Source organism: Eleutherodactylus coqui, chromosome 5 (assembly GCF_035609145.1).
Source record: "Eleutherodactylus coqui strain aEleCoq1 chromosome 5, aEleCoq1.hap1, whole genome shotgun sequence".
Classification (NCBI taxonomy): domain Eukaryota; kingdom Metazoa; phylum Chordata; class Amphibia; order Anura; family Eleutherodactylidae; genus Eleutherodactylus; species Eleutherodactylus coqui.
Genome location: NC_089841.1, coordinates 133023072 through 133049387, shown reverse-complemented (window position 1 = coordinate 133049387; position 26316 = coordinate 133023072). Strand labels below are relative to the sequence as shown.

Below are 26316 nucleotides of genomic sequence, written 5' to 3'. Positions count from 1 at the left end.
TTGTCCATTTTCACGGATGAGACTAGGGCATGCAGGATATGGGGTCCCTGAACATTGTACAGCACATGGATGCTGTCTGTATGCTGTGCGTTGCTTTTTGCACCCGTTGTCTATGGGCGCAACTCACATACTGATTAGAATTTGTAGTCTGTAACCATGGCGATATATAGGTTTGCAAAGAAGCTGGATGCACAGAACTCTGTGGTATTTTTAATCAATACCATTTGCAAATTCACTTATTTTAATTTTTTAGATTCATTGTAGCAAAACGAACTAAATAAAAACTAATTGCACAACTGCATGTAGCTGGTCGACATGGAGCTGAAGCCTTTCCCAGCCTCGGTGTCGTAACTCCTGAAGTTTATGTTGTAGCAGTCCCGCAGGTCTAGAATGCTCAACTATTTTTGTTAGTAGACTATGTGCAGAAATAGCTGCTGATTATTTTTATACCCAGAAAACCGGGCTAAATTTGACCCTCTGCACTTCTACATCCTAAACCCACTTTGTTAGGATCCGTTTCACTAGTAGCCGTCATTGGATTTTGTGGGTCTGCGTTTTTGAGCTGACGCTGGTTTTCATTCTTCCTGGATTTTCTCTTGGCACCAATAACAATTTTAGCAGTGATTACAGAGTTTTTGACTTTGACAAGTGACAATGGGTGAGTCCCTCTGAGGTCGAATTCTTAGGTGTATATTCATATATCCATTGTAATCCAATCCATTGTATTTGTTTAAGTTGTGTCTCTGGAAACATTATAAATCTATGCTGAATTCATTATGACTAGTAGAATGGAATATATGTTTGCCAGTTAATGGCCAGTATGTCATATATGCATGTTAACAAAGTGGGAACCGAATCTGACGTAATACAGGGTGGCCCATGGAAATATAGCCGGCCCCACACTCTTATGAAAGCTGTCTAAAAGAAAATCTGTCGTCGTTGCTCATAGCAACCAATCACAGCACAGCTTTCGTTTTAGCTCACTAATATAAGAAATGAAAGCTGCGCTATGATTGGTTGCTATGAGCAACAAGGACAGAATTTCTTTTACACAACTTTCATAAGTGTGTGGGGGCCGGGCTACTTTTCCATGGCCCAGCCTGTATATTGCTATTGTTAATGTATGTCACTGAAAAGAGAGGAAATTTGGAACCTAATAGGATTTTTATGTCAGACGATGGTGTAAAATGAAAACCAAAGTGACTTCTGAGCAAGGCGGTGAATGTGTTTGTATGTCAAGTTTTCAGCTAAAGACCCCTTAACCTAAAATAAGAGTTACAGTCTTGTATTTTGGTGCTGCCTTTGGCTTTTTGTATTCTCTCTTTTGGACAATATGTTCACTGTTGCTGTTCTTATGCTGGGCTGACACTTCACTTTTGCATCACCTGCTCCCATATTGTTGTATAACTGAGCTTGCAGAACCATTCCAGGCGGCTGCACAAAGCTAAATAATTCCGGTCGCTGCACCCCTTGTAAACAGATTATCAGAGAGTGTCCCCGGGTGTCGGACCCCCACCTATCTGATATTGATGACCAATCCTGAGGAAAGGTTATTAATGAAAAATATAAGGGAAAACTCTTTTAACCCCTTAATGCTAAAGGGGTAAACCTTCGGCAGTGGGGTTTGCATGGAGCGGGCCTTGGAGCCAAGTCCACTACATATATGGTGAATGTCGGCTGTCTTCAACAGCTGACACCCACCCGCAACGACCATGATTAGAGATGACTCCAATCACAGCTGTTAACCATTTAAATGGCCTGACAGAGGGAGTGAGCTTCATCTGTCTCCCGAACAGCACCCCTGCAATGAGATTGCATGTCATGACATTCGGAGGCGTTGTGAAAGTCCCCGGGAATGTCATGTATTTCTGCCCATTAAGATGTGCCTGTGGCACCTGTAAATAGAATGCCTGCAGAAATACAATATACTGCAATACTGAAGTACTGCAGTATATTATTTAAGCGATTAGATGATCACCAGTTCCCTTATGGAAACTAAAAAAAGTAACTAAGTTAAATAAAGTTTTATTTTAATTAAACAAAAATTCAACCCCCTATTCCATTTTTAACGTTAGAAAAGGATGTGGTTTCAACGCATTTATTTTAATGGCTTGCACTTTTAGGGTGCATTCAGACGACCGTATATCGGCTGGGTTTTCACGCCCAGCCGATATACGGCGTCTCTCTCTGCAGGGGGAGGAGGCTGGAAGAGACAGGAGCAGTGCTCTGAGCTCCCGTCCCCTCTCTGCCTCCTCTCCACCCCCCTACACTATTTTCAATGAGGAGAGGCAGGATGGGGGCGGAGCTAATTCCCGGAACATTGAGGGTGTTCTCTCTCTCAGGGCTGCCACCCCAAGGGGCATGGGAGCTGTAAAATTGTATTTAGGAAAATAAATTTATAGGGATGATAGTAGGCTCGTCCCCGTTGTAGGCAGGGCATAATTTATCCATGGTGTCCAGATGTTAAGAAATTTATCATGCTTGTCTTCTGTTATAATGGTATATGTAATGGGTATCGTTGAAAACTAGAACTTGTCCCACAAAAAAAACTCAAAACAAGCCTTCGGAAGGCTATGGCAACGGAAAAATAAACAAGTTATGATTTTTTAAAAGCAGGAAGGAGAAAAAGAATGGCCACATTCTTAAAGGGGTTTTCTGGGCAAAACCTATTGATGATCTTTCCTCAGCACAGATCATCAGTAGTTAATTGCCAGGGGCCCGCCACTCAGGATCCCCAGTGATGTTTTGATCTCCTGGGCTCTTGTCAGTACAGTGGGGTCGGATGTTGTCATAGGGGACATCACATATATGCCCTAGCTGGCTTCACTCCCATTGAAATCAGTGGGAGCTGAAGTAGGCTATTACACTTCCAGCATTTCCACTCCCAACACCCAGGTCGGACTTGGAAGTGTATTAGCAGCTTGAGCTCCCATTGATTTCAATGGAAGTGCATCCAGCTAAGGCACTTTTGATGATGTCTTCTATGATGACGTCTGGCCCTGTTGAGTTGACAGTGGGCCAGGTGATCAGCACATTGATGGGAATCCAGAGCGGCGGGTTCTCGGTGATTGACTATTGACCATCTACCCTGAAGATAGGTCATCAATAGTCTCTTGCCCGGAAAACCCTTTAAGGGGTTAAACAGATTAAGAAACGACTGCGATAAGTGTTGGGTCTTTATGCTTTTTCAGGCTAAGGATGTCACTGATGCCATTCACTAACATGAATAAAGCAAGATGATAAACAAGTCTACAGTACTATGTCATCAGTCTGGAGGGTTCGGTAAAACTTCCAATGCTACTAGTATATCATAACTGTTTGTATATTTTGCTTCCGTCAGGGAGTGTCCAAGCTGTAAAAGGGGAGGCCAGTGATGAAGATGAGGAGACGGAGTACTTTGATGCCATGGAGGATGCACCAGCCTTTATCACAGTAACAACTGACCCCAAACAGCACAGGTAGCCTTAGTCACATCTGACAGACCTCGGACATATCTGCTATGATGCCTGTATGCATAACCCATGACTGAGAGACATCTAGTGCCGCTTGTGGCAGAGATTCCCTTACTGCCCTGATGTAAACTTTAGTATCACTGGTAGATCAGCACTGATGAAACCGACAGATGTCGTATCTGATTGTCCTCGCGCATCAGATGACGGCGCCTCTACTGGTCCAAAGATCTGTTTTTTCCATTTTTTCCCACAATATTGCCCGGAGAAATATTTCTTATATACTATGTAATAACCAGCCAGGGACTTTTTGGACAGCAACTGCCCACCTGTCATGATGGCTTTTGTGTTGGAATGCCTGGAGAAATCTAACATTGCCGTGCCGCACTCCCAGAATTCTTCACTTCTATGTATAAACCAGGGAAGGGAAGGGTCGTCTTCAAAACTCCATATAAAGATAGTTGGAGTCTTAAATGGTTCTGCTTCCATGTGTAAGCTAATGACGGATTTATGAACAGATTAAGTTTTATGTTTCAGTGTCACGCACTGTATTTTAAAATATGCTTTACAGCATTTTATTTGAATGACAGCTATTCAGTCTATTTCTACTCTTATATTGGCAACTTATATAGTTTAGTACATGGATATTTACAATATACTAATATTCTGGCTATGTTTGGGTCTAACCGGCTTATTTGATGTAATCACGATGCCGGTATTATCGGTTGATGATGTATTACAGGCTATAGTAAAGCCGGCCATAGTCATGAATATGTACATTTGGCTGAATGTATATGTTTATTTCAAAGAGGAGTGGGGATGATGCCGATGCTAGACGCTCCTGACTTTGGCTTGTCTCTTAAGAGAACAAAAGACTGATATGTTGAAATCCAACAAACCTATCCTTTCTTCTCAATGAGGCTGTAAGATGGCCTCATACATATGTGATTGCAACTGATCACGCCCAAATCAGTCAGTTTTGCTGACTTTGATCCAACATATATGTGCCCGTTGCACCAAAGTTTAGATCTGAGATCAAAGGAGGTTGTTCTAAGATCAAGTAGAAAAATGTTGCACCAATACGATTTAGCCCATGATCGTGGTTCATATCTAGGTTCAATTTACCCTCCATTTTTGGATTATCAAACTGGCGAAATCCAAGATGGTAGACTAGACTGATAGTCTGAAATTACACCCAAATTTGCTTCTGATAGTGGCCATGTTTTTTTACAATCCCTATGAATGCTGGGAAGATCACCTGACTGCAATAGCCAGTCAACATGCGAAATACATTTCGTCCAAGTAGAAACTTTGATCTCAGATAAAGTGAAACTGGTTTTGTTAATCTAAGATCAAAAACTGTTGGTTCAGCACATTTTCATTAAAACAAGTTCAAAAGCTGATCGTAGTTTAACTAATCTAGCATCAACAGCATGGTTTGTGCAACCAGCCAATAGCCAGTTTAAGGAGGTTGTCTGGGATTTTTACTATTGATGAACTATCCTCATCCATATTGCAGGGGCCCAGGTTAAGGCCCTTTAGACACAACAGTTATCGCTCAAAATTCGCTCAAAATAATCGTTGTGTGTAACTGCACTTACATTGTGCAGTTTGCGTTAAACCGTTGCTCATCATTGTCTTTCGGCAAGCTGAAAGACAGTGATGAGCCTTATCAGGGATTCACAGCAGGATACAGCTGATACTATTGTTTCAGTTGTATCCCACTCCCTGATCTCCCTGATGACATGCTGGGTATGAAGAACAGAGCGGTCGGCTCTTGTTCTCCGTACCCTACACGGAGCGCTCGGCTGTATAACAGCCGGCTGCTCTGTGCAGAAAACAGCTGGATGCAAAAGACAAGCAGGGACACCCCGCTTGTCTTCTGCATCCTTCGCTCCGAACACTCGGCTGTATAACAGCCGGGCGCTCGATGCGGAGAACAGCGGGATGCAGAAGACAAGCAGGGACACCCCGCTTGTCTTCTGCATCCTCCGCTACGAGCGCTTGGCTGTATAACAGCCATGCACTCGGAGCGAGGAACAGCTGGATGCAGAAGACAAGCGGGGACACCCCGCTTGTCTTTTGCATCCTCCATTCGCAGCACAAGGTGATCGCTCATCTTGAGCGATCATCTTGTGCTGTAAATGACAAAACGATTATCGCTCAAAAGACATCTTTTGAGCGATAAGCGTTGTGTCTAAATGGGCCTTAAGTATTGCAGGCACAGCTCCTATTAAATTAATTGGGAACTGCTGCAGTGCCATCTTGGGCTACGGCAATGTTGACAATGTTATCTGCAATAGCAGGTGGCCCAGCAAACAGGTGGGGATCCTGAGTGGCGGATCCCTACTGATCAACTATTGATGATCTGTCCTAAGGGAATAGGTCATCAATATAAAAGTCCCAGGCAACCACACTAAAGGGAGTGTGTCACCAGCAATATACACCATAAACAAAGTTATGTGCTTATAGTTTAGATGACATGGAGTACGGGGAGCTGAAGGCACAGAGGGCTGTGCGCACGCACTCCCATAGAGATGAACGAGGATGCCCTCAGAGTCAAGCTGGTGAACGTGCTGACTTCACTGGGGGGACACCAGAGGAAACGGGGACCGGGTGAGTATGAAAAGAAGCTCTCCGGACTCAACATCACCTAAACTGTAAGCACCACCATAACTTAGTTTATAGTGCTTCTAGTTGGTGACCTTTTCCCTTTAAGTCTGATAAATAAAAGAAGTTTACTACTGTACATGTTAGTAAATGTGGTGTGACCAACTTCCACTCACAAAAACCGACCGTATTGCCTGTGATGGGCTAGAGTTTGTCCCTATTCCTCAACTAAACTTGTGTATGTAGTCAAGAAGCAGAATATGACTTTTTGCTGTAGGTTTGGTCTTGTGAGTTCATTTTTCAGGAATAGGCTTGACAGCTGATGAAGCACAGGCTTGTATACCACTATGTCTTACCTAAATCACAAGTGCCATATGCTGTCTAGAAAGTCATATTTTGATTCATCAAACCTGTTGTGTTTAATTAGGAGAAAATCCAGAATGTGCTGTAGATAATTACCTGTTTTTTTATAAGATGTTTGTCCTAGTAATGTATTTATCTGTGTATTGGCAGGCGTTCTGGCAGCAATCTGAGCAGTGCAAGTGGAGGCCACCATGATGATTGGCATCTAGAAGACAATGTAAGTATATTCCTTGTCACAACAAATGACAATACACAGAGCAGAAATGAACAAAGAACTGAAAACCAGCCTAGCTAGTTCTACGGCTTCCATTGCTCTCGATGGCATCTGTATGCTGATACAACTGACATTGGCAGGCTCTGTCAGCAAAACAGCTGTAACTTACATCAACTTTAAGGCTACCAGGATAGGTGGCAGTCATTGAACATTGATGTACCCATAGACATAAGTTATAAGACTGTCTGGCCTTTGATTAATTACTTTCAATCTCATTGTTAATATGCACATTCATGTTACTTTCTGTAGCTTGGGGAGCATCTACAAGACAATACTAAATCATTTTCGGCCATACTTGACCCTTACTATTGCAGACACATAATTAGATTATCCATTGCATGATAAAGTTCTGCAGTAGTAATGGGTAATGCCTTTGGTTTACATCTCTTGCCCAGGTATTCCACAGCTCACATGAAAGCAGCTACTATGACTCTAAACGCAAAGATCTCTTACCCAAGAAAAGAAGAAGGACTCGGATTCCAGACAAACCAAACTACAGCCTTAATCTCTGGAGTATAATGAAAAACTGCATAGGAAAAGAGCTATCGAAGATCCCCATGCCTGTGAGTGACCAGTCCGCTTATACATAAATACGTTTATTCCAGGCCATGCTTTTATTTCCACATCTATATAGCTTAAAGAGAACCTGTCATGTTCCATAAGCACCAGAAACAAAATTTATAGGACGGGGAACATGGAGTTGGCGGGTGTACACTTTATACCCACCCCCCTATTCCCTCGCTGTCACTCCTGGAAGTCGGTGCTCGGTGTATGTGCATGACTCTTTTCTTCAGTCAGTGCACTCCCATAGAGACCAGTATGTGTGCCCACTGACTGAAAAAAGGGTCACATTCAAAGACCGAGCGCCAATTTACAGAGGTGACAGTGAGGGAATAGGGGTCTAGGTAAGTCTAAGAAGTTCATCCCCGGACTCTAAATTTCCAGTTGTATAAGTATAATAATCAGGAATGCCCCTACGAATAATCAACCTGAGTCTGTCGCCTCAATTGACAGTCTGCAGGACCTCATAGGGGTGGCGAGTTGCTGCCCAGTCAGTATTTAATTTGTATTGGCCAGATTAATGCCTGATAAAAAATATAGAAATACAGTAATTGCCACCTGGACTGGAACTGCAGACTATAAGTAAACTAAATGCTTGTCGAGTTGCTGCCAAGCTGGGGGCCACTATTACTACTGGGGCTACTAACGGGGGACACTTAATACTGGGGCCACAATGGGGGGGCACTATTAATACTGGGGACACTATTAATACTGGGGCCACAACGGGGGACACTATTACAATTGGGGTCATTATGAGAGACACTATTACTACTGGGGCTACTATGGGAGACACTATTACTACTATGGGGGACTATTACTATGGGGGCCACTATAAGGGGTCCCTATTAAATATTGGGGCCACCAACGGGGGTGACTATTACTCTGCCACTGAGATAACTCTAAATGGTTTAAATATATGTTGGCTATCACATGTATTGGCACTTTCTATGTAAAATGAGTGGGGTTTTTTGTGTGCGTCGGGGAGGATGTGAGAAGGTACCATTTTACACTTGCCTCAGGCAGCAGAACGGCTTGTGTCACCCCTGACAAAAACTTAGTTTATGATGATGCCTATAGGACGTGACAGGTTCCCTTTGAGTAATTCTTTATCATATAGGTAGTACTGGTATTTTTCTTACTTCAGATATGTTCCATAAAATCTGTGTGGTCATTATGTTACTGGAAAAGGTCAAGCAATTTTAGACAGGGTATTCTTTAAAACCCAATTAGAAAATAGGGTGTAACTATTGGGCATACTAGAAAATGGAAACATAATGGAGCACCATCTGCGTTTGTGAAGCTTAGGAAATAGGGTGTAACTAGAATATGGGCATACTAGAAAATGTAGACATAATGGAGCACCATCTGCCTTTGTGAAGCTGTGTGCAAAATCTTCAGCATTTTCTAAGACCATCCAGAGCTGAATAGATGGGTATCATCCAGTCTGGCATCCACTGCACTCCAAGAGTCTGGCATCACTGGGGCTGGCCCTCTGCTTCTGTGGTGCCCTGCATGGTATCCTCTGTTGGTGTCCCTGCTACGGTGCGCTCCCATCCAGGGTACAAATAACTCTACCATAAAATGGTGATCTATCAGTGTTATAAAAGGTGGTGCCAAAATAACAGTGCTATGCCTTAACCAAATAACAGTCCTATATAAATTCCTACGTTATACAATGTCACCATCATACACACAGCAAATTACAGCTCCTTACATGAAGTAATCCACAAACAATGCTTTATAATATAACATTTGTACTAGCTTTTATGGATTGCACGTTGGTGTGTTGTACATTGTTTTTTATAGTCCATGATTCAAAGCTTTTGGGTTGTATCAGAATTTAAAGTTATTCCCTATCCACAAGATAGGGGATTACTTGCTAATCGGTGGGTGTCTCATTGCTGAGACCCTCACTGGTCTCAAGAACAGGTATCCCAAACCCCTCGCAGTGAGAAGGCAACCGAATCATATCATAGAATGGTAGAGTTGGAAGGAACCTCCAGGGTCATCCGATCCAACTGTCTGCTCAATGCAGGATTCCATAAGACCTCATATCCACGGACAGATCGGATTCCTCCCGCAGCGGAATCCCACCCTCCCCGCAGCTGAGGACATTTTTTTACCTGTCCGGATCCGGTGCGGATCTCCTGCGTCCTGTCCGGATCTTTTTTCTTTTTCACTGCGAATGTGTGCGGAAGCGCTGGCTGTGCGGGATCCGCAGCAAAATGGAGCATGCTGCGATTTGTTTTCCGGATTGAAAGGTCCGCAAAACAAATCTGCATCCTTTAATGCATTTGCGGATGCCCATGTATTCCTATGGGTGGCTTGATTTGCGTATCTGTCGTGCGGGTGACCCGCACGGATTCCGCAAATCGGATTTGCCCATGGACATTGGGTCTAATTCATCCCAGACAGATATTTGTCCAACCTCCTTTTGAAGACTTACATTGAAGAAGAACTTCCCACCTCCCATGGCAACCTGTTCCACTCATTTATCACCTTCACTGTCAAAAATGTTTTTCCTCATATCTGTCTAATAACTGTGACAGCCCTTCAGATATTTGTAGACCACTATTAAATCTCATCTCAGCCTTCTTCTTTGAAAACTAAATATTCCCAGATCCTTAAACCGTTTCTCATAGGACATGATTTGCAGACCATCCTGGTAACTCTTCTCTAAACTTGCTCCAGTTTGTCAATGTGTTTTTTAAATTGGGGTGCCTAGGACTGGACACAGTATTCCAGATGAGGTCTGACTAAGGAAGAGTAGAGGGGGATAATGACCTCACGTGATCTAGACTCTATGCTTCTCTTAATACATCTCAGAATTGTTTTTGCGTTTTTTGCTACTGCATCACACTGTTGACTCATATTCAGTCTGTGGTCTATCAGTATACCCAGGTCTTTTTAACGCGTGCTGCTGCTTAGCACTCTTTCTCTCATTCTGTATGTGTTTTTTCATTTGTCTTGCCAAGATGTAGGAATTTGCGTTCTCCCCATTAATCGTCGCCCATTGTTGTAGCTTGTCTAGATCTTTTTGAATCCTCTGTCTCTCTTCTCTAGTATTAGCTATCTCTCCTAGCTTTGTATCATTGACAAATTTGTTGTCGCTACCAGCACTCCTTTCACTTTCAATGGGACTGCTGAAATACCCGAATGGCATCTACTCAGTTATTTCTGTCAGCCCTATTGAATTGAATGGAGGGCTGACCACGCATGTGTGGCCAGCGCTCCATTCAGAGTGACATCACTGTAGGGGACAAGCTGCCCGCGCAGTAACAGTAGAGTCCTATCCTCGAGTTCGGTGGGGGGGTCTCAGTAATGAGATGGGGGACAACTTGAAATCCTGGTATAATCACTGGTGGATTGCTTAGGGCCCTCCACTCAGGACCCCGACCAATTATCTCATCAAGCGCCTGCTGTCAGCACCACAACACACAGAGTATGGAGTAGGAGCAGTTTGCTTTGACCCCGATGTAATGGGTGCCGCTGGTAATTGCAGGCACACCTCTCATTGATTTTAATAAGCATAGGTTATCAATAGTATTTGCCAAGAAAAACCCTTTAATCCCCTCTATAAGCAATAGCCTTTTTAACTGCAGAGTTCTCCATTCTAGTTAGTATATATAGTTATATCATCTATTTTCTGTGCTCTTTATATCCTTTAGTTCCATATGTTTTTGACTTTAGCCCCATTTACACTGAAAGATGATCGCTCAAAAGACAGTTTTGAGCAATCATCTTTGCATAGACTGTTAAGTAGCTAATTAGTTAAGTGAAGCCGCATGTTCATATAAATAGTTTTCATACAATGTCAGTTTGTTTTTCGAGATTTTCATTGACAAATGCACTAATTTTCCACCTAAGTTTGATTTTAAAAGAAACTCTCCGTCAAACAGGCAAACATCCTACACCCAACCACACATAGGGGATCATTTTAGTATTGCACAGTATGTACTGTTCAGTTTTGAAGAAAAAGGGGGGGTTGTTGAAACTAACTAACTATAACTATATCAAAATATTTTAAAAAACGGAATGAGGACTAAGAACTAAGAACTCACTTATGGACCCATTCCTTTTCTTCTCTTCTCTATTTAAATGCTCACTAAGTTTTCAAGCAACTTTTAATTATATGGTAGCCAGCGTGATAACCAGCAAAACTGCTATTTATATTATTTACCTAAAATTAGGTTTTTGTGCTGAAAGCAAATCCCTCTAAGATTCTGGCCACTAGGGGTTACCTTTCCACTTAAGTTTCTGTCCACTGAAATGACTTTCAGGAAGCACTAGGGGTGGGAGGAGAGGGATGAGTGACTGTGTTCATTGAACTTTATGGGAGCAGAGAGGCAGGTGACGAGGAGACACAGACGAGGTGAGAATCGCAATGATTCTCTGTTCGTGGACACAGGGCCGGCGCTTTCCATAGCAACGCTATGGAAAGCTTCAGACGGCGTGATTACCGCCAGCGAAATTACGGTTGTGGACAGGGGGGAAATCCTCTGTGAAATAGAGCATGCCGCGTTTTTTTCCCGCAGCGGAAATCCGTGGCAGAATTTTGCATGTGAGCATTGGCAGCAGGTAAGCTATTAGGCTCAATAGAACCCAATAGCTGCGGAATTCTGTTGCGGATTTCGGCTGCGGGAAACGCAGCAGAAATCCGTCCGTGGGCATTAGCCATTATTGGCTAACCAGAAAATTTATATTTGCAAGCTTTCAGAGCTCAGAGGCCCCTTCATCAAGCGTATAACAAATAAACAACTGAGAGAAAAGCCCAACAATTTAAATGATGTTACATTAAAATATTGTAAATGGGTTGATGCATCATCAAACTAAGCAGTAAAACTAAGATTTGTTTATAGGGAAAAGGCCAATAGTGATAGCTATAAAGTGAATAGAAGTTGTGCCTGCAATACCATGCTGGTCCACTGCACAATGTACAGAGCTCTCTGCTTCCTGCTCCATACAGAGTGAAAACTTGCCTAGCAAATAGATGATTGGCTGGGTCCAGGGAGGCAGGCCCCCATGAATAGCTGTTGATGACCTAGCCTGTGGATATGTCATGAAGAGCTGGAAAACCTGATTAAAGTGGTTGTTTGACATTAAGGGGAGATTGTGGTGAAAAACAAAGTTTTCCATGTGAAATTCTACCTGATAAAATGGTATATGAAGGCAGTTCTACTTTTTTTCCTGGCTTCTTATACTGTAATAAGATTTCATACGTTTGAGAAATTCTTGATTGCTAGAAACTATTGCTTCAGTTTTAAACTACATTGAGAATTTCTCTGTTGGGTAAAGCAAAAATACACTAGTTCCAATCAGGAATGATTTCAATCATGGCACAACATTTTTTATCTGATGGGAACTGTGCGAACGCCTGTTTTAAGGATTTGTTCACAATGCTGTCATTTAATTCTGTTATTTGACCTAACAGAAAAACCAAAACTGCTGGATTCAGTACACGCTGGTCCTCAAGGCCCATTTACACGCAACGATCATCGCTATTTGTTCAAGCGACCGCAAATGAGCGATAATCATTGCGTGTAAACGCTACCATCCTGCACTTTTCGTCTCATTGATGATTTTTAAGGTGAACTTAAAATCCATTGTTCCGCAGCAGAGAGAGAAAGCATCTCTCAACAGACCACATGCTGTGTTGTCCGCGGGAGTCGGGAGATGACATTGTATTCTGCTGGCAGACCCCTGCAAGAGCAATGCAGCTGTGTGCAGATGTCAGACCACATGCTGGGCTCTGCAGACAGCTCCCAGAGGTCCTTTTACATGCAAATGAAGATGATAAAGTGTTAAAGGACATTAGTGTCCATTAACACTTTATGCAAAATGATTGCTAAAACTTTCAATCATTTAAAATATTATCTTTGCGTGTAAATGGGCTTTTAGTGGCACTGGACAGACTATAATGGAGTCCATCCGGATTCCTTTATGTCCTCTGGCTTTTTCCAGGACAAAATAGCTCTGCATGCAGCACTATTTCATCTTGGATTTTAACGGAAATCTGCAAAGGAGACTCCAAAGAGGATCTCCAACGCGGATGTGAACGAGCCCTAAGTTATAGATGAAGTAATTATTTACAGTATATATTTAATGCTGTGTCCTAATTCTTCCAGTAATATGTCATTCCGGTAGGATATCACACACAACAGTGTTTTCTTCCCGATTTGCTTGCAATCCCCTGTAGCCGGTATAATTCGGCTAATTTCTTTTTCTTGCCGGTTGCTGATGAGTAATCCATACAGATGCTAGATAAAGCAAAACGTCGGAAAACACCTGGGGAAAGTTCTAATGAGGCAGACAAGGTCAGGCGCGCGCAGGCTTTGCTGAGGTGAAGATGACAGCTTAACAGCATGGATTCTTTTTAATTTAGAGGATTTATTGCACAGGGACCGAGGCAGAGGCTGGAGAAGCGGCTGCAACAGATGAAATATTTCAGACAAAAATAAAAGTGAGATTTCAGCAGTGGAGGTGGGAGCTGCCATGAGCTCAGAGTATTACTTTGTACCTTCTATTTTAAGGCTGGCGTCTTGCGGGGAGGAGACCTTTTTAACATCTCTCCATCTTTGTTACTGTGTCTGTGAATTTGTTTATTGAGAGGATTTAGTTAGACGTGTCTGGGGAGAAAACGATTCTCAAAAAAGGGTTTTCTACTTATTTACAAATTTTCTTCTGGCATAATTTTTTTTAATACTCAGTCATTATAGACTTATCTTAGTCTCCTCCTCAGGTAATAGATGCTGGGTGACAACTACTATCGTAGTAACAGCAGGGCCATTTTAATACCCTATTAGACCCAATGCAAGGGCATTAAAATGGTCCCCCCACCCACCATAGCCCCTCCGCCCCCGAAGTTCTTGGAAGCTACAACAGATAAGAACAGATACGATATACTCGCCTAATCCTGCAGGCTACACTCCCCTTCCCGCTCTTTCGGTCACATGTCCATTTAAGCACGTGGACCCGGACGTTCACAAAAGACCATAGGACTGGAGCGGGTGGGTACTCAAGAGATATTTTTATTATTTTTGCAGCTCCACAATAATTTTCAACTATATCCACATCCTGAGGACACGGATACAGTTGAAAGTAGTGCTGCTGCCATGGGCCCCGGTGTTTGCCCTATAGTTAAAGCGGCGCTGAATGGCAGCCATTACTATAAGGTACTTAGAGCTTTCCGAGTATATGAATCTAGATTGCTATGCTGTTTGATTTCCTCACCACCAATTCCCCTCTGTTCTGTGTCTGCACTACCACATGGCCATATTTCAGCCCTTCTAGGATCAATATATCTTCTAGCTAGATCTCCTCGTCTACTGTATATGATCTATGACCATATAGTCTTGTCTGTCATGCATGCGGCAAAGTCAGAGGAACGCAGACTCACTGGAGCTCGGAAGCATATCATATGTGGTCTCCATAGAGTGCCATGTTATGGAGATATTGTGTAATATGGCATCTGATGGAACATGCCATGAGGCATACAGAGGCACAGTCTGGCCCCATAAACGTCTACGGGCACCAGATTACGGTTCCATACTAATTGGTAGTTTGCAGAGCCATAATACATTAGTGTGCATGAAGCCTTTGATGGACTGTTGGATTTCATATACCCAGCAGTAAAAGGAGAGTTTTATTAGAAATGGAGAGAAAGTTTCAAATTCCGTATGTAAAATGATAAAATCGATGGGAGGTTATCATACTACTAACGACCACTTGTCCGCTAGTATGATGCTCCGTCCCTTGTGATGTTCTCGCCCCACCCCCTGATGACATCATCGAAGGTCCTACAACATATATAAAACACAGAGCCTGACAGACAGAAGAACGACACAGCTAGGGCTCTTGAAAAGGGGTGGACAAATATAACAAAATGATAATACAACTAAGTTGTTATTATCTCAGACATAACTCAGGAGTCCTGAAGGGAGATACTGACCTACCACCACCACAGAGATCCGGTGGGCTGAAGGTCCTTAGGTGTCGTCACAGCTGTGGGAAGAGCCTTTGTGCAGTTTGGTAGAAAGTACTGTATACTGGATAAGCCGACAGCAGTCACCAGGACCTGTGATGATGTCACTGTCATGTGATCACCTGTGTGGGTGGAGTCAGAGATCACATGACCAGGGGCTCATCACTGTATGCGCCCTTGGTCAACTGAGCTGGTGATGTCTGGAAATCAGGATGGATGTTGATGTAGCAGAGCTGTGTGTGATGTGTGTGAATCAGCATGTAGCAGAGCTGTGTGTGTCGTGTGTGAATCAGGATGAATGTAGTAGAGCTCTGTGTGTAATGTGTGGAAATCAAGATGGATGTAGTAGAGCTGTGTGTGTGATGTGTGGGGATCATAATAGATGTACTATGTAGTAGAGCTGTATGTGTGGGGATCATAATAGATGTACCATGTAGCAGAGCTGTGTGTGTAATGTGTGGGAATCAAGATTGATCTAGTAGAGCTGTGTGTGTGTGATGTGTGGGGATCATAATGGATGTATCATGTAGCAGAGCTGTGTGTTTAATATGTGGGGTCAGCATTCATGTAGTAGCTGCATGTGTAATGTGTGGAAATCAAGATGGATGTAGTTGAGCTGTGTGTATGATGTGTGAAAATCATAATGGATGTACAATGTAGTTAGAGCTGTGTGTGTAATGTGCGGGAATCAAGATGGATGTAGTAGAACTGTGTGTGGCATGTAGTAGAGCTGTGTGTATAATGTGTGGGAATCAGGATGGATGTAGTAGAGCTGTGTGTGTAATGTGTGGGGTCCGGATAGATGTAGTAGAGCTGTGTGTGTCATGTGTGGGAATCATAATGGATTTAGCATGTAGCACAGCTGTGTGGCGCATTGCACCACCATAAATACTGGTACTATCATTTTCTAATAATTACTAGTAATATTACTATGCTCCAGTCCCCAGTTCTTGGTATCCCCTGTATGAAGAGGATAACTTGTTTTCATGGGACAACTCCTTTAAATATATTTCTTCATAGTTTAAAGGGGCTGTACCTGGATCACAAGTTATCCCTTCATTGATCTCAAGAATGGGGGTGCAAGCTCAATGCTGCTCCATTCACTTTTAATTACACTGCCGGAGATACCAGGGCTTGTCACTTGGCTATTTCCTACAACCCTATTTAAATGAATGGAGAAGCAGCCTTGCATGCTTGGCCAATTCTGCATTCATTCTGATGTCACTGCAGGAGAATGAAGCGACCCCGCAGTGACAGGTGGAGGGGAACACGGGACCCCTATTCTCGAGATCGGCTCTCACACCCATCAGTAAGTTATCCCCTATCCTGTGGATAGAGGATATCTTGTAATTGTGGTACAATCCCTTTAAGACTTAAGGCAAAGGAGTATTTACAGTTTTGCTCTGGTTGATCTTATTTAAGATTTCAGTTCCTTTAGGCAGGTTTACTCCTGGAAATCACGTTATGATTTATGTTTGCAGTGGAAATTGGTCTGTGTTGCTTAATCTCTCCAATAGTGTGTATAGCTGTTTCCGGTGTCCTTATTTAATAGCAGCTACATATGGAATTACACACTTCAGTGGTTCAGTTTATTGCACAGCTGATACCAGGTATGAGGGATTTGAGATTTCTAAGCGTCGTCGTCTTACGTGATCTGGTTGGGGATAAACCATGTGGTGTCTATCAAGTTGTAGAGTGTAAGGAGCCTTGATTGTATCTGTCATCTCCAGAGGATTTCAATCTATCAGAACACAGAATACTAGAACAAGGAAGAAAGCAGGAAAATCAAAGCCTGTTCATTGATTAAGGTTCACATCTAGATTGTTCTGTCAAAGGCATTGTGATTATAACAGAAATCTAACAAAATTGTCATGTAATACCCCTGCAACCTGCGAACAATACAACGATTCGTTATTAACAAATGACAGCATGCATGAATAAATCTGCAGGTAATCAATGAAAGTCTTCAGTGTAGCAGTTAAAATAATAGCATCTTACAAATTGCATATAGAATAATATCTTATTCCTGACTGCTTTACCTCCCAGCACCCCAAAATGTCAACATTTGCTCTCCAGTTTTGGGTCATCTGGGTTGCACTCCACCATGGCTAGACGTTTTCTGTGCGATTTGTAATGTTGATATAAGTAAGTGATTACAATATCAGAGCAAAAGGACAATTTATTGCAGAAAACTGAACACTTGCAGGGAGCCTCTAGTGCTCTATTGTACCGCCTCTAGCTTGGATACAATGTGTGATACGTGTGGGCATGGAGGCTCTAGTACCCTGTTGTACTGCCTCTAGCTTGGATACAATATGTGATATGGGTGAGCATGGAGGCTCTAGTACCCTGTTGTACTGCCTCTAGCTTGGATACAATATGTGATATGGGTGGGCATGGAGGCTCTAGTACCCTGTTGTACCGCCTCTAGTTTGGATACAAGATGTGATTCGGCGGGCATCGAGGCTCTAGCACTCTGTTGTACCACCTCTAGCTTGAATACAATATGTGATACAGGTGGACATGGAGGCTCTAGTACCCTGTTGTACTGCCTCTAGCTTGGATACAAGATGTGATATGTGCAGGCATGGAGGCTCTAGTCCCCTACTGTACCGCCTCTAGCTTGAATACAAGGTGTGATTCGGGCGGGCATGGAGGCTCTAGTACCCTGTTGTATTGCCTCTAGCTTGGATATAAGATGTAATACAGGTGTCCATGGAGGCTCTCGTACTCTATTGGGCCGGCTCTAGCTTGGATACAAGATGTGATATGGACGGGCATGGAGGCTCTAGTACCCTGTTGTACCACCTCTGGCTTGGATACAAGATGTGATATGGGTAGGCATGGAGGTATGCAGGTTCCATATGGTATCCTGCAGCATATCGGTCCACTTTTGCAGTAACTGAGCCTCTAGATTGAAAAAACTCATAGGCTGTCAAATTTGACGTCCTAGATGGTTCCATACGTGTTTTATTACCAATAAATCGAATGAACGGACAAACTATGGAAGTGTGGAGCCTTTCCTGTGACCCCCTTGTGTGTGTGGCTGAGCATTATCCTGCTGGAAAATGCCTCCTAGAAGCCCTGCCATGAAAGACAATACATGTGGCTTATGTAGCACCTATACAAAAAATAAAGACTATAGAAGGAATTGTCTAGTTTAAAAAAAACATGTTCACGTACTCTAATAGGGCACTCTGAGTTAACAGAGGGGGTACTTGGTTATCCTCATCACTCAGACAGAGAGGGGGCAGTTAGAAAGAGCATCTCTCATTCTGTCCTGCATTACACATTCTGAAGTTCTGGAGTTATGAAAGTGGAGGACCCCTTGGAGGGGTTTATCAGGGTTTTCTTTCTTTGGGAGGGACTCTCATTGGATTTACCATAATCAGATGAAGTTCCCAAGTTTTTTCACCATGGAAATGCACAGGGTTAGATAAGGAGAGCTCTCCCTCTCATCCTTTGTAGTCCCTTTATGACTACTTTATCATCATATAGGTAAGTTTCACCCTTATTTACTGGTAATTGAGCAGCTGTTCCTTTCTATTCTTTGCAGTTGATTTTCTACCCTTGGAAATCATGTCTGTTTCGAAACTTTGCAGGATACTTCCCTAGACTGTTCAATCTGTCTAACTATGCAAAGGATACAGGACAGAGGGACAAATACAATGCAGAAATAGCCACCTTTTTCCACCAGTCTCCATTAAACCTGGCTGATGACCCTTGTGGAAGCTGAAATGGCAGTCCTATGTACCCAGCTTTACCTTATTCTTTATAGACATAGCTACCAGTATAAAACGCCTGGATAGAATTGTCATTGTGCCAGAAGAGGACAGAGAAAAATGAATGACTTCTGTGCTCTTTTTTTTGTTTGTTTATTTTAGGGGACAAGTTCTTAAGAATCCCTATTTTGTAACCATTCATCCTGATTTATGTGCATCCATTTTTGTGAAGCTACGTTCCGTTGAATTAGTATTCATCCACCGTTTCCATTGCACATACCTGTTAAACACAGTTTTATTTCGACATTCAGTTTTAGTAATCCCAAAATAAATTTACAAATTATGATTTTCTGTAAGGCTTACTTTCCAAAATATGTCAGATTTACCTTCGATTTACACTCTGTGCCCACACAATCAAATCAAGCTATGATATAGACAAGCTACGGTGCGGTATCTGATAGAATTCATGCTCTTTGCAGATACGGCTCTGTGTCGTATACCCTGCTATTTAAGAGCAATGGCCACAGTAAAGGGATTTTGCTGTTGCCTAAAGTGATGTTAATGGCTTCTTAATGGGTCCATTGGGGATGAGACATATGACTTAATGGGTCCTGTCTGGTTTGTCAGTAAAATAGAATTCTTGATACTGTAATAATGTTATCTGATTCGTCTTTTGTAAGCACATTGATTTCACAATATAGTTAGAAGTGTAATTATAAGACTGAGTATAGCACTGTTTATACAGGGCATCAGGTTAAGTTATAATTTAGGAACATGATTATATTTCAGTTTGTCTGGGTACAGAGATGGAAGAAGGGAAAGCTAGGAGCTGCAGAGATAGCACCTGGGAACCATCCATCATGGACATGGAGTAACAGAGTTAAAGATGGAGTTGAAAAAGATTTTTTTTTACCCAAAAATGATCTTCTGACATAAAAAATTTGCAGTAATGGAAATCTTTGCATAGTCCTGAAGGGTAATTTGCACTCTGTAGTTTTGGAAAGTGACAGAGATTCTAGTTCACATATATCTTTGATATGATGATCTGATATGTATCTATCCCAGAACATCACTTTTGGCTGGATTATCCCATTAACGTCTCCGGGTGGAAGAATGGAGGAGACCTTCATCTTCAGTGAAATGGAATTGACTATAAAATTTAAATAGATTAACTGAACATTATAGAGGGTTTTGGAGTTGTAATACTAGTTCTTCTATGTTACATACCAGCACTATGCAAAGGAGGATATTCTAAAATGTTTATGTGATTATAAAATACAATGTAACAACCGCAAATTGCAATTGCCCATAGGATCTAAATATGTATATAGGTGATGCAAAAACCTTTGTTGTATATAACAGTATATATAAGCTAGTTCAATATGTGGGTTGCATGACCTGCTGGCTTTGGGGATCTGATATCAGAGAACATGGAAATAGTCTAAAAGAGAGATGTGCTAGCAACAGTTGTTAAGGTTTATAGCAGCAGTGGAAGTTCTTCTGTGTAAAAGGCATTTATAGGGTTTATAGGCCTCGAGAGGCAGAGGCAAAAGTATCTCCTCCTAGGAAAAGAAGTCTTTTGGCCTTTTAAATTGGGGATGAAATAACTTCATGGGCTGGAACTCAAATCAGATTTATTTGGATGCTGTTAAAATGTTATGTGTATCTTTTCATGTAATGCCATTTCTATTTAGTAAATTTATAGCTAATTGTAATATTATTCTGCTCTCCCCTTCAATGCGTTCTATCCCTCTATAAAGCCTCACCATGATTCATAATTGTAACTGCAGCGAAGAACCAAGGAAGAGTTTAAAGCATGCCAATATTGTTGTACTACTTGATGGCCTCCTGTAATATTCGCTATAGAAGTGTCAGTTAAAGGTATAGACAGTTTGAACAATAGAAGTGAGGGTCTTGCTCACAAGAGGTCAGAGACATTAAGACCACTCTCACACATACCACGGTACGACTCTCTCATCGATTTTAATGGGGTTCTCAGACCTGCACTTTTCGAGCGCTGTCTGTTCTGTTTTTTAACATTTTTCGCATTTTTTTAACACACCCCATCACCACTCATAATGATGGGGTGCTTTAAAAAGCTCTGTCAAGTACTGTGTAATGCGTTCAAAAACGTAGCTCGAAATCGTAATAAAATGCCATAGTTCCTAGCTGCGTTTAACTGAACGCATGTGTGAGAGTGACCCAAGGAAATAGAGGTAACACAAGGGGTACAAGTGCTTGTTCACTACAATCCAGCCCAAAAATAGGGTACTATACATATACATGAAGCTGTATGAGCTGATATAAAGTGCATTAGGGTGTATGGGGTGTGGGTGGCGCAGTGGGAAGAAGGGGGTCAGGTTTCTAAGGCGGAATATAGAAACAAGGTAAATGGAAAAGATGTGTTTTTAGGGCTTACTTAAAACTGCCTATGTTGGGAATCAACCTGATAGCCTGGGCGGCGTATTCCAGAGAACTGCTGCCGCTCTGGAGACTGCATTGGGAGGTTCAGATTATGGTATGTTCAGAATTTTTCCGTCTGAACTCCACCTCTGAAAACGGTTTCAAAATCCACAGCACTCTGCCACGATTTTTTATGCAAATCTACACGCGGATTTAGCCCTCTCAATAGGCAAAATACGTGTGCAGAATGCCGATGCGGAAAACCACGTTTCCACTTGTTTCTGCGTCAGAATTACGTATACATATTTGGCCCATTGACCTGGCTAAATCTGCGTAAGGAACCCTATGAAAAACCGCGGCACAATGCCACGGATTTTGAACATATTTTTTAGAGGTAGAATTTTGCGGTGAATTCCGCTATCTGAACATACCTCAAAGGAGCACTCAAAGTGTCCATAGGAAACGTATCAGTGAAGCTGGACTGAGTGGCTGTTTCAATCTATTCTGTTCTCTTCTGCGCCTTCCTAGCAGCTAATGTATAATGACAACAAATACTGCTGATGAACATTTGGGACCATTAGAATGCAATGTCTATATACAGTGATTTATAGGAGCTGCAGAAAAAAATCTATGCAAAATTGTTAAAGGGGTTTTCCAGTTAAATACTATTGATGACCTATCATCAGGATAGGTCATCAATAGTTGATCAGCCGGGGTCTGCGTATTTGGAGCTGAAGCCTCCGTGCTGACCTCCCATGTAGTGGCCGGTGCTTGTAACTGCAGGCCAGGCTCCCAATTATTTCAATGAGAGCTGTGCCTGCAGTTACATGCGCCGGCCACTGCACAGAACTCGGTGCAGAGGCTTCCACTCCGACTTCTGTGTTATTGCAGCGCTGACAGCATGCTCCCGCACAGCTGATCGGTCAGGTTCCCGAGCAGCAGACCCCAGCCGATCAACTATTGATGAGCTATCCTATAGCTATCAATAGTATTTAACTGGAAAACCCCTTTAAACCCAATTGCAAAAATGATTGTCAACCCAAAATACATGTATTTAATTGAAAAGAAATTGCCCGCTCCAAGAGTCCATAGCCTTTAATGAAATTTTACTTCATCCCTTACTTCTCTCTAGTAGAATTTTTATGGCAAAGCCTGTGTTACGTCTTCACCCTAGGTTCTTGGAGTGGATGTCATGTTTTTTTGAGTATTTGCACAGTTTGACTGTAGCCTTTGGGGTACTTTCATGTAATTTATTTGAGTATGGAGTACTTAGCTTAAACTGGCCATACACCTACAGTAGATTTAAGAGTTCTCAGTTTCACCTGACTCTATCATGACTCAAATATGCCTGTTCCTTCTTTTCTCCAACATCTGCCATTGGAGAACACTTGAGAGTACACCAAACTCTTTAGATTGTTTTCCAAAACGTACGGCTTTGGCCAAATTTTTTTCTAATGTGTATGGCCAGCTTTGGGAACGTTTAGAATTAGTGATCTCTGTGATCTCTCTGTATGCTGCGCTCTAACATTTTCTCTTCATTATAGGTCAACTTCAACGAGCCCCTCTCCATGCTGCAGAGACTCACAGAAGACCTGGAGTACCACGAGCTGCTGGACAAGGCAGTGAAATGTGAAAATTCTATAGAACAGATGTGCTTTGTGGCAGCCTTCTCTGTGTCTTCCTATTCCACCACAGTCCACCGGACAGCAAAACCATTCAATCCTTTATTAGGAGAAACATTTGAACTTGACCGACTAGAAGACTTAGGGTTCAGGTCAATTTGTGAACAGGTGAGTAGAAATGGAGATGATTGGGGCTTTGTCATCAGATAAACCTCCTTGTACAGAATTGGAGCCAGTCTCAGTGAGCTTAGTGCCTCCGAACAGTAGGTTTATAGGAATCGGATATATGAATTGCAGTTGATAAGTTTGTTGAAGGTCTATTCTAGTATTATAGATTGGGCAAAATTACAGTGAAACCTGCTGTTGCGCAAAAATGTGTGTGCCTTTACACAGATTCCTGTGCATTTCTATCTAATCAGTCTAATAGCATTCTTAATTGATATGTGTAAAAGGCCAATTGATCTGCCTCCTATGTCAGTGCACTGACCTGACGGCTGCTAGTCATCATGATAGTAGTGTGTAAACAGAATCTGACATAGAATGCTTCGTGGTTCTATTACACAGATAGATAATCAGTACATGCTAATGACCACTGACCAACAATGAGGATGTCATTCGACCCTCCATATTTGTACATGGGCAGATTATCTGCTCTATGGGGACAACCCATCATTAACATGATTGTTTAACTCCATACAACTGTCATTGACGTCTGGATGTCACTACATTTATATGAGGAGATGTGCAGCCGAGAAGCGAGCATTTTTATGCTTGCATAAGTGAGCTGATGAGCCAACAAACACGCATTTGCCTATTCATCGGCTGGTCCTTTTACAAGGCCCAATTGTCGGCACACTAGGGCTTAAAGGAGATGTCCCGCGCCGAAACGGGTTTTTTTTTTTTTAAACCCCCCCCCCCCGTTCGGCGCGAGACAACCCCGATGCAGGGGTTAAAAAAACCACCCGCACAGCGCTTACCTGAATCCCGGCGGTCCGGTGACTTCAATACTTACCGCTGAAGATGGCCGCCGGGATCCTCTATCTTCGTGGACCGCAGCTCTTCTGTGCGGTCCACTGCCGATTCCAGCCTCCTGATTGGCTGGAATCGGCACGTGACGGGGCGGAGCTACACGGAGCTACACGGAGCCCCATAGAGAACAGCAGAAGACCTGGACTGCGCAAGCGCGGCTAATTTGGCCATCGGAGGGCGAAAATTAGTCGGCACCATGGAGACGAGGACGCTAGCAACGGAGCAGGTAAGTAAAAAACTTTTTATAACTTCTGTATGGCTCATAATTAATGCACAATGTATATTACAAAGTGCATTATTATGGCCATACAGAAGTGTATAACCCCACTTGCTGCCTCGGGACATCTCCTTTAATAATCACCCGTGTAAAAGGCCCATAAAGAGGAGCATAAAAATTGAGGGCAAGAATTGGTTCTTTCCAAAGAAAATATCTATGTAAGATCTGTAAAGTCCGATTGGTCAATAATTTGTGTATGTAAACTCACTTCTTTTGGTGAATGTTAGCTTTTTTCCCCCTCTTTTCTATACAATGACTTGCTTTCTGTTAAGCATTGCATGTGCCTATATTGTATATTATTGTGTGCTTTATCCAATGCTAGTTTCTCACTTCCATCCCAATCAATACGGCTTGATCAGAGTTTAGCCTGTGCAGTGTGGTACTTATGTATCCTTGGCTACAATGAACCTGCAGATGAAAATAAGATAAGTTTAATCACTATAAACTACCGTGAAGTGTGCAGACACCACTTCTCTAGACTATTTAAATCCATGGTAGCTAATTTGGAAAGTTTAAAGCCTAGACACCTTTATTTCTTCCCTGGAAAGCCTTTAGGAAACCAATTTAGTGTTGCAATCTACCCTACGCCTCTGCAATGACAGCTTAGCCTATTTTATAACCGCTATGTGGGATTACAGAGATTTGTCTTTGCTTTAGAGATTTATATCAGAAGCAAAATGATAGTATTGTTAATGAGGTCAATATGTAGTTCATTTACACCGTAGGCAGGCGCCTGCACCTCCAGGCAGTTCTCTGGTTAAATAACGAGGGCCAAGGAGCAGTGATCTGTCACTTTACCGGAACTGAGACTTCTGCAGCTACTGCAAAGCCATCTGCCCTAGATTATTGGATCAAAAAATGGTATTATATGTTCGCGAGAAAACATACACTTTGTATCTGCTGCCTCATATGCTGCAGATCAGTCTTCTCCAATCTGTAGTTCTCCAGCTGTTGTGAAACTACAACTCCCAGAATGCAGTGAGAATCAAAGATTATCGAAGTAGACATAGGCCTTAAGATCAGGCAAGAATGCTGAGACGTTCGTTTGCCAGGACATTGGGCAGTGTGAACGAGCAAACGATAATTTTTCAGGTGATTGCATCTTTTACATGGCACCAACACCCTCGCTGTCAGCAGCACATCTCCATGACTAAAAAGGGAGTATGTCACAGACAGGGATAAAAGTATATGGGGCATGAACGATCCTATAATTGATCATTTGTCCTTCATACATTTTGAATTGGCCTGTTTGAGGGCTAGGTAAACAAGAGATGATCTCATAGATTGCCCCTAGTCATCGGAGTGACATATGTGTGAAAGGACCTTTAAAGAGTAACTGTACTTTTAAGAAACTTTTGACATATCAGAGAGACATGTCAAATGTTTCATCAGTGGGGTCCCGCTGCTGACACCCCTACTGATTGCTAGAACAAGGGGGCTGCTGCACTCACTCGAGCGCTGTGCCCCTTTGGCTGTCTTGACTGCTTTTCGGCTCCTCTCGGCAACTGAAGACAGTAGCAAAGAGGTCTATAGAAGCTTGGTACAGCATTAAATTCAGTACTAACCCGCGCCATTGCAATCTTGACAGCACTATCTGCTTTCAGTGCTGTCAGCACTAACAACTTGCCCAGTGAGCAGCTAACTGAGCAGCTTACCCCCGCCAATCAATTATTGATGACCTATCCTACGGATAGGTCATCAATAGTAAAAGTCCCAGACAACCCCTTTAATCACTTTAGGACCAGAGATTTATCATTTTTTGATTTTCGTTTTTTGTCCCCACCTTCCAAGAGCCATAACTTTTAAATAGTACCTGGACTTTCAAAAAACTTTTGACATGTCATAGAGGCATGTGAAAAGCATTGATCAGTGAACGTCCTGCTGCGAAGACCCTTGCTGATGGCTAGAATGAGGGCGCTGCAGAGCCCACACAAGGGTTGTGACTCCTCTGCCATGTTTACTTGTTTTGACCTGCATCTGGCAGCTGAAGACTGCCTCATAGAGGTGCATAGAAGCTCCCTATAG

At 42.5% G+C, this 26316-nt stretch overlaps 1 protein-coding gene across 1 annotated transcript in view; it reads left to right on the top strand.

Annotated features, from left to right (window-relative positions):
* OSBP2 (oxysterol binding protein 2) overlaps positions 1-26316 on the top strand; it is a 244883-nt gene that overhangs the window by 181085 nt on the left and 37482 nt on the right. The window contains exons 5-8 of the mRNA XM_066603181.1: positions 3341-3458; positions 6573-6639; positions 7092-7259; positions 22908-23153. Of these exons, the coding sequence (XP_066459278.1) occupies positions 3341-3458; positions 6573-6639; positions 7092-7259; positions 22908-23153 (599 nt within the window). The remainder of the gene's footprint in view (positions 1-3340; positions 3459-6572; positions 6640-7091; positions 7260-22907; positions 23154-26316) is intronic.